The following is a 14534-nucleotide window of genomic DNA, read 5'->3' as shown; positions in this document are numbered from 1 at the left end:
CCAGTCGGTACCAGACTTAGTAGTCGTTTAATCCAATTGTTAAAATTTTACTTGATGCCAAATGCCAGTAAATCACTGAATCATCACTTCAGATGAGCGGAAGAAAATGGCTGGATGCTTGTTTTGTTATTTTAAATTTGAACTTTTATTGCAGTGGTTGAACAGTGTGCGCCATTCATAACGCACGGCACAATGCGCCACACTTTTCTGTCACAATTTATACGTTTGTCAGATGTTAACTTGTCATATTTGAACATGTTTTGTAGTAACATGTTTTCACGTCATATTTAGCATCGGTTATTTATATTGGTTGTTTTATTTGTTGTTGTTGATTTGGTTATTAAAATGCATCTGTTATTAGTTTTTGACATTTTCCATTAGATGGAAATTTAACTTGATATCTTAGTGTTTCTTAGATAAATGAAAGGGTATAATATTTTTTCCTGGTTTGGTCGACAAAAAGTTCGTCACCAGGAAAATCCTTGAATTCCATTATCATGCACGTGGCAGTTTGTATAAGAATCACATCAAAAATTGTTTTACAGACACTGTTATAAGACATTTTAATGCATTTTCAACCACATAGCTTCCAGAACAAATCTCTTTTAAACTGTTCTGAGATAATAAGCACTGTAACTATCAATTTTTCAAATAAAGTAATAACCTAGTTCAAATGCAGTCTTTATGTTCTTGCTGTGACTTTGTGGTCCTTTACATGCATAACCACATCTGCAGTAAGAATGTTTGAATGTATGAACAACACCTGAACTGAAGCAAAATAAAATGTTGAGATCAAGTTTGTATTGATTTGAATCTAAAAGTGTAGAAAGTGTACATGTATAACCCTCTGTACAATATTTACGAATATATTTTTAATATACACAGAAAAAAAATTCTCTCCTTTGCGCACCCTCGTGTGGCACCTCAACATTCACATGAATGTGAGAATAGAGTGCAAATAGGTAATTATCAAATGCATCACCTTTTGAAAGCCCTTTAAACAACAATGTGTACACATGAGAGCCAAATCAACTGAAAGAACTTGGTTCAGTTTCCAAATTTTCAGTTAGCAGTAAATAGGTTCACGATTAGTCTCCCAGGAGAGAAATAAATTCAAAACTAAACACAGACAAAGCAGAATGTAGCAGGATATTTGCCAACTAAGGTTCAGTAATTCAATTTAGGACTTTCTGTAAATTGGTTGATATGGTGAGGGTGCCAGATTTAACTGAGAGGAGAGCAGTACAATAGCACAACGAGAGCCAAGTCTGGATTTGTTGGCATGAGTAAATTTGCCCCTTTTTATCTGAGACACAATGCTACAGCTCTTGCTTAGGCTGCCTTTGTGCTGAGCAGGCATCTGAACAAATGTTCTGCAGACGATCATCAACAAATCATCTCGCAGGTCTCCACCTTTCTGAATGTCTGCCCAGTATGCTACTGCATGGATTGTTTGAACACTAATCAAAGTAAAAAAGCTAAATGTCCTGTGGGAAGACAGCGCAACACAGAGGCTCTAAAAAACTGCAGATAAATAAAGCAGAATTATAAATAAACAGAAATTATTCGGTTGTACCGTATACTACATCTGCTCTGCAAAGTCTTTTTGTTCTATTAAAACTGACTAAATGTGTAGCCTTTAAACACCTGGGCAGAAGAAAGTGGTTAGTCTCCTCTAGTGAGTTTAAATACTTCCTCAAGTCTTGGTTAGAGACGGTGGGAAAAGAAGAAGAAAAAAAAAACAGGACTTTTCACACACCAGTGACATCACTTATTGTCACTGACATCACCACCGAGGGACCAGACACAGGTGTCAAATCCGAGTTAGACTTCTTGTTTCAGCCTCGGGACATGTAAAGGACACAACGCGGTGCATGTGTGTGTGGTGGGAGAAAAAGAGGGAAAGATCAGGTGTCTGGTATCAAACACTCCTCTGTTTGAAGTGACACGTGAGACGACGCTGTACAGTGTCACCTGTGTCCCCTGCAGAAAGGCGCGCACAGACTCACACGGAAAGTTTTTATAGAAGGAGTTAGATGAAAAGGTGATGCCTGAGGGCTCTCTTTACTCCTGTTCAGAACTATGGAAGAGCTACATCACCTTGATGGTATTGTTAAACAGAGTGAGAGAAAGTTGGACATTATTACCTTTGTAACACTGTTGAGTGGACAAGCTTTCGCATGGCCAAAACAGATGCACATCCCTCCAACTGAGATGTCCTTAATGGTATAGTAGTACTGAAGAGCCAAAACAGGTTATTGCAACTTTAACAACCAATGACTCAAAAGATATTCTACTTAAAAATATCCAGAGATGAATGACTCATACTGACAAAGTTAAAGTGGTAGTGCATGTGTTTTTAGCCTCACCCGTCTCGTCACAATAGGATCCATATCTTTGGGGTCATGGAGTGTCAGAGTCATGAGGTCGGCGTTCAGCGTTCTGATTCTCTGAAACACCAACCTGATGTAGCGGGCGGACGTGAAGTTCAGGAGAGTTGGCGAGGGGTCATCTGCACTGGGTCTACCATTGATCAGAGAAGTGTGTATCTGTAGAGATAAACGCCAAGATATGACAACAGAATTCGACTGCATGCTGTGAAGATTAAATGTTTTGTGAGTTTCTCACAGCAGTAAACAGAAGAAGTAAAAATTCAAACGACATAACGATGGGCAGGTAATCCAATTACTTTTTTCAGGTAATGAGTAAAGTAAGGGATTACTATTGCAAAAAAGTAATTAGATTACTGTTATTTTCCCGTAAGCACTCTGTGTTACTGTTTAAAAGGGTCAAAGTACTGACCTTACTTTGAGTTTGATTCCATAAAAAGACAAAAACATTACTATCAACTGTACACTGCGTGTGAAGAAGACCCCCTAAACTTCTGAGCAAGTACCTAGCACGCTGCCACGCGAATGTGAAATTCACAGAGAAACCCCCAGATCCCCCCCACTGACATGACCGCTGCGGCACCGGGCAAACCTCCACCCGCCCAACTCCTGCTAAACAGGTGAAAATAGATTTAAGAGCGACAGGACTCAGTCCTGAGTCTTTGATTTTTTTTAATTTCTGCTGTGTTTTACTTGCATCTATTTGAAAGAGTGAGCGTAAACACAAAGCACTATTTTATTTTATGTGCTGATATGCAGTAAATAGGTTTAAATCTTAAACAAATTTATTCAAGTCAAAGACTGTTGCATATAATGTATCATGTTTTTAAAAAGTAACTATCTAAGTAACTAAGTAACTAATTACTTTGGAAAATAAGTAGTCAGTAAAGTAACGGGGTTAATTTTTTGGACAAGTAATCAGTAATTAGTTACTAATTCCTTTTTCAAGTAACTTGACCAACACTGATGAGCAGCGACAGCTTCTAGGATAAATTGCTATTTGTTCTTTAACAACAGAAACATATCAAATTTAATTAAAAGAATGCTGATTTTCACTGGATTCAACAAGAATGTCAGGGTAGAAAATGGTTTTATTTGGTAATAATAAAAACTGATTTCAAATTCAGACCAGGAGACAGTGGCTACAGCAAAGCACAGCAGTGATTCAAACATAAAACCTGCTATCACCCTTTGACCACAACAGACTGAGAGTCCTGAACTAAAAAGTGAAGCCATCACAGAAGTGACAAAAATGTGGACAAAAAATGTTTTGGCATTTTTTTTTAGGTCATTTGAATGAATTCTGAAAGGGTTTAAAATGGGGACAAATGTAGCCACATCAGAGCACATATGAGTCACTCAACTTAATCTCTTGACTATGTTTGTGTTCTTGGTGCCTTTCTGGGCTAATGAATTATCTGTTATTTAGCACTAGTTAGTAATAATTATCAGATACCTGTTTTGTAATCAAGCTTAGTAGATAACTTAGCACACCACTTTATCTTCCAAATATACTTCCCTCTGACAAAAAAACCCAGCATGGCAAAAGGAAAAAGAGACCTCAAGATGCAGAGGGAAAAGCAATGGGTGATGTCACAGTGGCTGTGACCAACTTATATACAGTCTTTGTTGTTGAACAGTGACTGGTCACAGTAGGCTAAGCTAACCTGGCACTAACACTTAAAGCACTTAAAGAAGACTCAATAAGAAAAATGCCTCCTTACAGCTGACAGCACAACTTATTTAAGGGATTATAACTTCCAAGAGTGTCCCAACTTTACTATAACTTATCACATAGTAACAGTTTCACCCTGCCTTCCACAACTTGGCAGAGTTTAAATACTCGCTGGCTAAGACATCTTGTCATGCACACCTGATTCAGTCAGAAGCCTCAAATTTCTTATGCTTCTTTATACCTAAATTTGTTTTTTACTGAGTGTATCAGCGTGTTTTTTATGTAATATCACAGATGGTTTTTCACTGGTTCATAATGTATTTAAAAAAAATCTGTCTCTATTCACCCACGTTTTGATCAGTGTTTCGTTTCCTGGATGTTTAGCTCCTTCACCGCCAGTGTTGGGACTAACGCGTTATCAAGTAACACGTTACAGTAACTACGTTATTATTGTGGTAACGAGCACGGTAACTCGTTATTATGCCAAAATCAGGAACGCGTTAGTCGTTACTGGGATTTAGATAGGGTCGTTACTCGTTACTTCGTGTGGTGGCTATCGCGGAGCTTCCACAGATTCAGTAACATTAGCAAGTGGTGGAGGCCAGCAGGTGGATGAAGGAAAAGAGACCCGAGGCGGCCGCCAGTCCAAATGTGAACTGAACTTCAGGTAAGAAGTTATGACCTGCAGTCTATCTGAGTCAGATATAAACCAAGTTTAGGTGGTGTTTATTTTCGTTATTCTGACTTTTTCCGTACTGCGTGCTAGCTAGCATGACGGAGTTTCTATACAGCTGGGTGGGTCCTATGAAGTTAATGATGTTGCACTTTATTTTGTTCATAAGTTATTAGAGTTGCCAACCGTCCCGCCTGGTATTCAGAGAAAATATTACGAGTTTCTTATTGAGGTGAAAAGGAACAGTTTGTGCCGTAATTCAGCTACAATGAAAAAGGCACAAAGCTGGAGTTATTCTGTGTCTTTGCTGCACAGCTGCCTCTTCTTCTCTCATTCTCCCCCCTCCCTCTCCCGTTTCTACTTCAATCATGAAAACTGATCAATGATCAGCTGATCGGCTTTTCTCTCTTGTTTGTTTATCGCTCACTTTGCGCCGAAAGAGGAAACCAAAGGATGTCGCGCTAAACAACAGCAGCACGTTTAAGCTTGATCAGCTGTTGTTAGAATTTATTTAATATTAATTTCTAGTATCAGCTGATGTTTGCTGGAGCCACAGCTGTAAAGCTGCTGGTCATGATATCAGTTTGGTTATCTGGTGAGAGGGAAACATGAAGATGAAACCAGGAGATGTCCTTACTGAATCATCAGAGCTGTGATGGAGAAACAGGTTTACCTTTTAGGTGACATGAATGAGTTGAAGTTATGAACTGTTTCTGAGCGACAAATAACACCAGGATCCTTTTCTAAGTAGCTGACAGCTGGTAACTGTGCAGGGGCGGATCTAGCAAAGTGTTGCCAGGGGGCCAGGTAGGGCATTAACAGGGAAAGGGGGGCACAAAGAAATACTTTTCTTTCTTATTCCCATTTAAAATGTCTAGCTTTTAAAAAATAATTATCTGAATCTTACAACAAACGATTGATAGATTGATGCATATATACCATCAAAACAGTGAACATCACTGTCACAACAGTGTTTATTTTCATTCAAAGGCTTTATGATTTTTGCTATAATGGTGGGCCAGTCTCCAGTCAAAATGCCCGGGCCAATTTTTTGTCCCAGTCCAGCTCTGTATGCAGCTCATCTGCAGTCTGGTGTTGCCTACATCTTCCTATTCAGAAGGCAGAATTTCCGAGTTCTGAGTACAATCGAAAGCACCACGACTGCAGTTTTTGTGTTGGATGTAAAAGGCGCACATGACGCTGTGACGTAGGCTAGAATCATGGCAGCAGTCAATGACGGTCCAGGCGTGGGATTTCTCTCGTGGAAATATGCACATTATCTTTTCCTTTCTATTGGTAGGTGGCACAGTGCACTTGTGGCAAGTAAGCAAGCTAGAAGACTGGCAAAGTTATGGAAGCAACACATTAACAAGAGAATTCTGAGTAAAACCAAAGTTACTTTCCCTAGTAACTAGTTACTTTGAAAGTAACGAGTAACTTGAAGTAACTGAGTTACTTTTGAGCGAAGTAACTAGTAATGTAACTAAGTTACTATTTTAAAGTAACTTACCCAACACTGTTCACCACACAGAATGATGATGTGTAAGAGGTTTTTCAAAAATGTTTTTTCCATACTGACAAGATAGGATCACATAGCTGATGCACATTTGTGAGCTGCATATCCATGATGACGATCTCCTGTTCCATCACATCCCAAAGGTGCCCTGTTGGATTGATATCTGGCGACTGTGGAAGGCATTTAAGTTCAGCAAATGCTCAAGAAACCAGCTTGAGATGATTTGAACTTGATGGCATTGCACATTATCCTGTTGAAAACAGCCATCAAAAGAGCCCTACGCTGTTGTTATAAAGAGATGAACATCAATATAAATGGTGCCCTGGTAGGTTGTGGTGTTTAAACATTTTTCCAATCTCCTATTGTCCATTTTTGGTGAGCCAGTGTAATCTGTAGTCTCAGTTTCCTGTTCTTTGCTGACAGAGGCGGCAGGCGTGGACCTGTTGTGCGCCCAGTTGTGTTATTCTGTATGCCTTGCTTTTAACATGTAGATATCTGATTAACTGTTGCCCATTTATTAAAAAAACAGTCTAGCCATTCTGCTCTGACCTCTGGTATCAAGACATTTTCACCCATAAACCTCACTCTATGTTTTCTTTTTTTGGACCATTCTCTGTAAAACCGACAGATGGTTGTGTGGAAAAATCTCAGTCGATCAGCAGTTTCTGAAATACTGAGACCAGCCTGTCTGGCACCAGGAATAAAGCCATGTTCAAAGTCACTTAAGAGTACGTTTCTTCCCCATTCTGCTCAGTTTCAACTTCAGCAGGTTGTTTTTTCTATATCTACAGGTCCAAATGCATGAAGTTGTAGCCATTTGAGATGCTGATTATATAGATATGAAAAACTAGTTCATGAATTTATTACTTTTAGGCTGGACTATTGCAGTTGATTATTATCAGGATGTCCTAAAAACTCTTTGAAAGCCTTCAGTTGATCCAACATGCTGCAGCAATTGTACTGACAGGGACTATATTGGCTTCTCTTCATTGGCTCCCTGTTAAATCCAGAATCAAATTTAAAATCTTTCTCCTCATATACAAGATCTTAAATGATCAGCCCCCATCTTAGCTTAAAGACCTCATAGTAGGGGAGACCGGGGATAGTTGTAACGTGGGTCAGTTGTAACACTTCCAATTTCTCCAATCAGGGCTAAGTTTCAAATGATGTGACTCATCCTGTACATGCCCAACTCAGTTCTGCTATCACATGTGAAAAATCAGCGCATTTTGTCAAACACAGACAATTTAACATGAAAAAAGTAATTTGTATGCCAAAAAGTAAGTTTTTCTACTTTATTTCAATTTCTAATAGCATTATCTGCTTTGCAGTTAAACTCATCAAACTTAAATTATGTTATTTGTATGTCTATGGGGATATATTCTGGGTAGGTCTATAGTGCTAATGTTTTAGCCGTTGGCTGTAATGTTAGCTAGTTCATGGCTATAGGAGTCTGGGTCAGTTGTAACAGCAACAGTCTGGGTTAGTTGTAACAATAATGCAGATGTTACAACTTACCACACTATTACTTTAACTTATATTAAACAAGTTGGGGCAACGACATCAGCAGAGAGAGGTTCACTGGTCGCTTTTGTATATGCGGTTAATGCCATTGGCAACACAATTCCTCCACTGTTTGTGTTCCCACACATACATTATTAGAATTAGAATTAGAATTCAACTTTATTGTCATTGCACATGCACAGGTACAGGGCAACGAAATGCAGTTTGCATCCATCCAGAAGTGCTTTAGTGATATAGATATATTAGCAATAATATAGATATGTGAGTATATTACAGAAATGGGTCTATTATGGTATGTTATAATGTACACGGTATGAAGTATGTTGTGAATATTCTATAACTATAAGTATGTACAGGCTGTAGTGAGTACAAGCTATGTACAGGCTATGAACAGGATATAAATATGAAAAACTATACAGAATATGAAATAAATAACTTTACAGAATCTGAGATATACAGCTATACAGAATGGGAACTATGCAAGTTGTAAACAGTTGTAGGATTAAAGATTATCGAATGTACAGAATGATTATTTACACAGAGCTACAGTGGGGCAAAAAAGTATTTAGTCAGCCACCGATTGTGCAAGTTCCCCCACCTAAAATGATGACAGAGGTCAGTAATTTGCACCAGAGGTACACTTCAACTGTGAGAGACAGAATGTGAAAAAAAAATCCATGAATCCACATGGTAGGATTTGTAAAGAATTTATTCGTAAATCAGGGTGGAAAATAAGTATTTGGTCAATAACAAAAATACAACTCAATACTTTGTAACATAACCTTTGTTGGCAATAACAGAGGTCAAACGTTTACTATAGGTCTTTACCAGGTTTGCACACACAGTAGCTGGTATTTTGGCCCATTCCTCCATGCAGATCTTCTCGAGAGCAGTGATGTTTTGGGGCTGTCGCCGAGCAACACGGACTTTCAACTCCCGCCACAGATTTTCTATGGGGTTGAGGTCTGGAGACTGGCTAGGCCACTCCAGGACTTTCAAATGCTTCTTACGGAGCCACTCCTTTGTTGCCCGGGCGGTGTGTTTTGGATCATTGTCATGTTGGAAGACCCAGCCTCGTTTCATCTTCAAAGTTCTCACTGATGGAAGGAGGTTTTGGCTCAAAATCTCACGATACATGGCCCCATTCATTCTGTCCTTAACACGGATCAGTCGTCCTGTCCCCTTGGCAGAAAAACAGCCCCATAGCATGATGTTTCCACCCCCATGCTTCAAAGTAGGTATGGTGTTCTTGGGATGCAACTCAGTATTCTTCTTCCTCCAAACACGACGAGTTGAGTTTATACCAAAAAGTTCTACTTTGGTTTCATCTGACCACATGACATTCTCCCAATCCTCTGCTGTATCATCCATGTGCTCTCTGGCAAACTTCAGACGGGCCTGGACATGCACTGGCTTCAGCAGCGGAACACGTCTGGCACTGCGGGATTTGATTCCCTGCCGTTGTAGTGTGTTACTGATGGTGACTTTTGTTACTTTGGTCCCAGCTCTCTGCAGGTCATTCACCAGGTCCCCCCGTGTGGTTCTGGGATCTTTGCTCACCGTTCTCATGATCATTTTGACCCCACGGGATGAGATCTTGCGTGGAGCCCCAGATCGAGGGAGATTATCAGTGGACTTGTATGTCTTCCATTTTCTGATGATTGCTCCCACAGTTGATTTTTTCACACCAAGCTGCTTGCCTATTGTAGATTCACTCTTCCCAGTCTGGTGCAGGTCTACAATACTTTTCCTGGTGTCCTTCGAAAGCTCTTTGGTCTTGGCCATGGCGGAGTTTGGAGTCTGACTGTTTGAGGCTGTGGACAGGTGTCTTTTATACAGATGATGAGTTCAAACAGGTGCCATTCATACAGGTAACGAGTGGGGGACAGAAAAGCTTCCTACAGAAGACGTTACAGGTCTGTGAGAGCCAGAGATTTTCCTTGTTTGAGGTGACCAAATACTTATTTTCCACCCTGATTTATGAATAAATTCTTTACAAATCCTACCATGTGAATTCATGGATTTTTTTTCACATTCTGTCTCTCACAGTTGAAGTGTACCTCTGGTGCAAATTACTGACCTCTGTCATCATTTTAAGTGGGGGAACTTGCACAATCGGTGGCTGACTAAATACTTTTTTGCCCCACTGTATACAGTAGTGCAGTTAAGATAAGTGAGGGTGTAGATAGTTTCTACAGAGGCTATATAAAGTGCTAGTGGTTGTGAGTGGTGGTTCAGTCCATGTTATTATTGTGTGTTTGAGGGTACAGTTGTCCATTGTGGGTGTGTGTATGTTCAGTCCATGAGTTTAACGTGGGTCAGATGTCAGGAGGCAGAGTTCAGGAGTCTGACAGCTGTGGGGAAGAAGCTGTTCCGGTACCTGGTGGTCTTAGTCCGGAGGCTCCTGTAGCGCCTCCCAGAGGGCAGGAGGGTGAAGAGTCCATGCGATGGGGGACTGGGGTCTTTGATGATTTTCCCAGCCCTTTTCAGACACTGCTTCCTGTAGATGTCTTTTATGGCAGGAAGTGGTGCTTCGGCGATGCGCTGGGCAGTTTTCACGACCCTCTGCAACGCCTTCCGGTCCGAGGCAGAGCAGTTCCCGTACCAGACTGTTATACAGTTGGTCAGGATGCTCTCGATGGTGCAGCGATAGAAGTTCACCAGGATGTCTGAGGACAGGTGGTTCTTCCTCAGAGTCCTCAAGAAGAAGAGGCGCTGGTGAGCCTTCTTGACCAGCTTGGAGCAGTTGGTCGTCCAGGTGAGATCCTCGGAGATGTGGACTCCCAGGAACTTGAAGCTGCTCACACGCTCCACAGCCGTCCCCTTAATGTGGATGGGTGGATGTGGGTCAGCATTCCTCCTGTAGTCCACGATGAGGTCTTCTCGGTGTTAAGCAGCAGGTTGTTTCTGTCGCACCACTCAGCCAGACGATCCACCTCCTCCCTGTAGGCGGCCTCATCGTTGTCACTGATGAGGCCAATCACCGTGGTGTCATCTGCAAACTTAATGATGGTGTTGGAACCGTCAGCAGGTCTGCAGTCGTGGGTGAAGAGGGAGTAGAGGAAAGGGCTCATCACACAGCCTTGTGGTACACCGGTGTTCATTGTGATGGTAGATGAGCAGTGGTTATCCAGCCGGACATGTTGGGGGCGGTTGGTCAGGAAGTCCAGTAACCATTTGCAGATGAGGGAACTGATGCCCAGATCTGTCAGTTTCCTGATGAGTTGTGAGGGGTGGATTGTATTGAATGCTGAACTGAAGTCTATAAACAGCATTCTGGCGTAGGTGTTGTTGTTGTCCAGGTGTGAGAGGACAGAGTGCATTGCGATGGAGACTGCATCCTCTGTGCTCCTGTTCTGGCGGTATGCGAATTGGTGGGGGTCCAGGGTGGGGGGGAGACAGGATTTGAAGTGTGCTAGGACCAGTCGCTCTAAGCACTTAGTGATGATGGGGGTGAGTGCTACTGGGCGGTAATCATTGAGGCAAGATGGGTTGGAGTTTTTGGGTATCGGGACGATGGAGGTGGATTTGAAGCAGGCCGGTACCACAGCGTGGGCCAAGGACAGATTGAATATGTCTGTGAGCACTCCTGCAAGCTCCCCAGAACACGCTCTGAGAACACGCCTGGGGATGCCATCAGGGCCTGCAGCCTTGTGGACATTGATCCTGCTCAGCACCGCTCCTACATCGGTGGGGGAGAGAGTCAGAGGTTGGTGGTCTGGCGTCATGTCTGCTTTGGTTGTGGGGTTCCCTCGCTCAAAACGAGCATAAAAGTTGTTGAGCTCGTTGAGGAAGGAGACATCAGAGGATGCGGGGGAGGGTTTGGTGGTCCTGTAGTCTGTGATGGTCTGGAGTCCTTGCCACATGCGTCGGGGGTTGGAGTTGGAGAAGTGTTCTTCTACCTTCTTTTTGTAATGGTGTTTGGCTTTTTTGATGCCCTTCTTTAGATTAGCCCTGGCTGTACTGTAGGCGTGTGCATCTCCTGACCTAAAGGCAGTGTTGCGGGCCTTCAGGAGGAGACGAACATCCCGGTTCATCCAAGGCTTCTGGTTGGGGTACATGGTGATCCGTTTCTGGGTGGTGACACTGTCTGTGGTTTTGGAGATGTAATCCAGTACAGATGAGGCGTACTGGTCCAGGTCTGTGTGGGTGAACATATTCCAGTCTGTGTTTTTAAATCTGTCCTGGAGCACTGCGTCTGTCCCCTCTGGCCACACTTTAATTGTCCTCACAGCAGGTTTCACACGTTGGATGAGTGGTGAATACCGAGGTGTGAGGAACAGGGAGAGATGGTCCGATTGTCCAATGTGGGGGAGGGGTGTGGCTTTGTAGGCTCCAGCCAGGTTGGAATACACATGGTCTAAAGTCTTGTCTCCTCTGGTGTGGCAGGAGACATGTTGGTGGAATCTGGGGAGGACTGTCTTTAAGTTGGTGTGGTTGAAGTCGCCAGCAACAATAAAAGCAGCCTCGGGGTGTTTATTCTGGTGTTTGTTAATGGCTGCAGAAAGTTCTTTCATGGCCAACCTAGCATTAGCGTCGGGGGGTATATATACGGCAGTGAGTATGATCGAAGTGAGTTCTCTGGGGAGATAATAAGGTCTGCATTTGACCATTAAAAACTCCGCATTAGGTGAGCAGTGACTCTCAGTAGTAGTGGAGTTCATGCACCAAGCATTGTTAATATAAATGCACAAACCTCCACCTCTGGTCTTGCCGGAGTCATCTGCTAGCCTGTCGGCTCGGTGTGTGTGGCGTCCTGCTAACTCGATAGCATTGTCCGGGCAGCTGTTGTTCAGCCATGTTTCGGTGAAAAACATGACATTTGAGTCCATAATCCGTCTGTTGTTAGTGATGGAGAGCCGTATCTCATCCATTTTGTTTGCCAGAGAACGGACATTGGCGAGAAAAATACTGGGTAAAGGCAGCCGGTGTGGTGTTAGCTTTAGCTTAGCCCGTAGCCCTCCGCGCCTACCTCGCCTTTGTTTACGATCTCGGCGCCGTCTGCGTGCACTTCCGCCCGGCCGGGGAGAGATAAGATAAGATAAGATAAGATAACCTTTATTAGTCCCACACGTGGGAAATTTGTTTTATCACAGCAGGAAGTGGACAGTGCAAAAGTTATGACGCAAAAATTAGAATACAATAAGAATAAATACAGTACACAGCTGTACAGAATAGAATAAAATAATATACTATATACAGTAGAATAAAATAGAATAAAAATATACAATAAGATAAAAATAGAATACGAATGCTATATACAACTGAGTAAAAATACAACGATGCCAGAAAGGATTATTGCACTTAGTGTTATTGCACATGTGTGGATGTGTGTGTTTGTTCAGTTAAAGTCTTTGTTGTGGAGTCTGACAGCAGTGGGGAGGAAAGACCTGCGAAATCTCTCCGTCCCACACCGTGGGTGCCGCAGTCTCCCACTGAAGGAGCTGCTCAGTGCTGTCACAGTCTGCTGCATGGGGTGGGAGACGTTGTCCAACAGGGATGACAGCTTAGCCGCCATTCTCCTGTCACTCACCACCTCCACTGGGTCCAGAGGACATCCTAGAACAGAGCTGGCCCTTCGTCACACACACACTACATAAATGGCTCTAAGTGCATTCATGTGTTGAATAAACAAAGATTACATGTTAATGTTTTGTTAGTACCCTTATTTCATTGTGTTACATTTCACCCCAGGATATGTTACAACTAACCCAGACTATGGGGTTAATTGTAACATTTCACTCTTCGTGTTTGAGACCATACCATGCAATGGGTAATTGTGCTGCAGAGAAAATAGCTGCACTATTTAATAGCCGAGACATGTAAATACTTTGCATTACATTTTGAATCCACTACCTTAAAAGAGCTCCAATTTACAGACAGAAATGTCAAAAATGTTACAACTATCCCCGGTCTCCCCTACCTTATCACCCCAATAGAGCACTTTACTCTAAGACCACAGGCTTACTTGTGGTTTCTAGAGTATTTAAACGTAGAATGGGAGGCAGAGCCTTCAGTTTTCAGGCCCCTCTTCTGTGAAACCAGCTTCCAGTTTGGATTCAGGAGACAGACACTATCTCTATTTTTAAGATTAGGATTAAAAATTTCCTTTGTGATAAAGTATATAGTTTAGGCTGGGTGTATAAGATAAGATAAGATAAGATAACCTTTATTAGTCCCACGCCTGGGAAAATAGCCTACATCAACCTACATCTATATGTATAGATGTAGGTTGCTAGGGGCTTCCTATGATGCACTGTGTATTTCTTCAGTATGCCTCATTTTCACTGTGTTTGTACACCACTCTGCATTTAATCATTAGTTATTATTAATTTCTGGCTCTCTTCTGCATCATGTCTTCCTCCCACTAACCACAACCAGTCACGGCAGAGGTTTCTTACTGTTAAAAGGGAGTTTTTCCTTCCCGTTGTCACCAAGTTCTTGCTCAAAGTGGGTTGTTTGATTTCTGGGGTTTTCTCTATTATTTTAGGGTCTTTACCTTTTTGGCAATATATGAATAACATTGAATTGCATTAAATGTATGAGCTGAAATGTTAGATGACCAAAAATCCTTTCTGAAACGTAGTAATTCTCAACCAAAAAAGATTTCCTGATGTAAAATTGCTAATGACAGGATGCCCACAAGGCAAAGATTATACCTCTCTACAGAATCTTACAACTTGGATCATAATAATAGAAAAAGGAAGGACAAGCACAATTACTGATGGCATTCAAAGAATCTTGTATTTTTCCAGC

General features: G+C 42.0%; 1 protein-coding gene across 3 annotated transcripts in view; it reads right to left on the bottom strand.

Annotated features, from left to right (window-relative positions):
• The window catches only part of lama2 (laminin, alpha 2), a 233467-nt gene that overhangs the window by 146981 nt on the left and 71952 nt on the right, over positions 1-14534 (bottom strand). For all 3 annotated transcript variants that reach the window (XM_082506113.1, XM_082506112.1, XM_082506111.1), the window contains exons 6-7: positions 2370-2549; positions 2148-2237 (exon numbers count right to left, since the gene is read on the bottom strand). In XM_082506113.1, the coding sequence (XP_082362239.1) occupies positions 2148-2237; positions 2370-2549 (270 nt within the window). The remainder of the gene's footprint in view (positions 1-2147; positions 2238-2369; positions 2550-14534) is intronic.

Source organism: Aulonocara stuartgranti, assembly GCF_965226115.1.
Source record: "Aulonocara stuartgranti genome assembly, chromosome: 15".
NCBI lineage: Eukaryota > Metazoa > Chordata > Actinopteri > Cichliformes > Cichlidae > Aulonocara > Aulonocara stuartgranti.
This window is presented reverse-complemented; position numbering and strand designations above follow the sequence as displayed.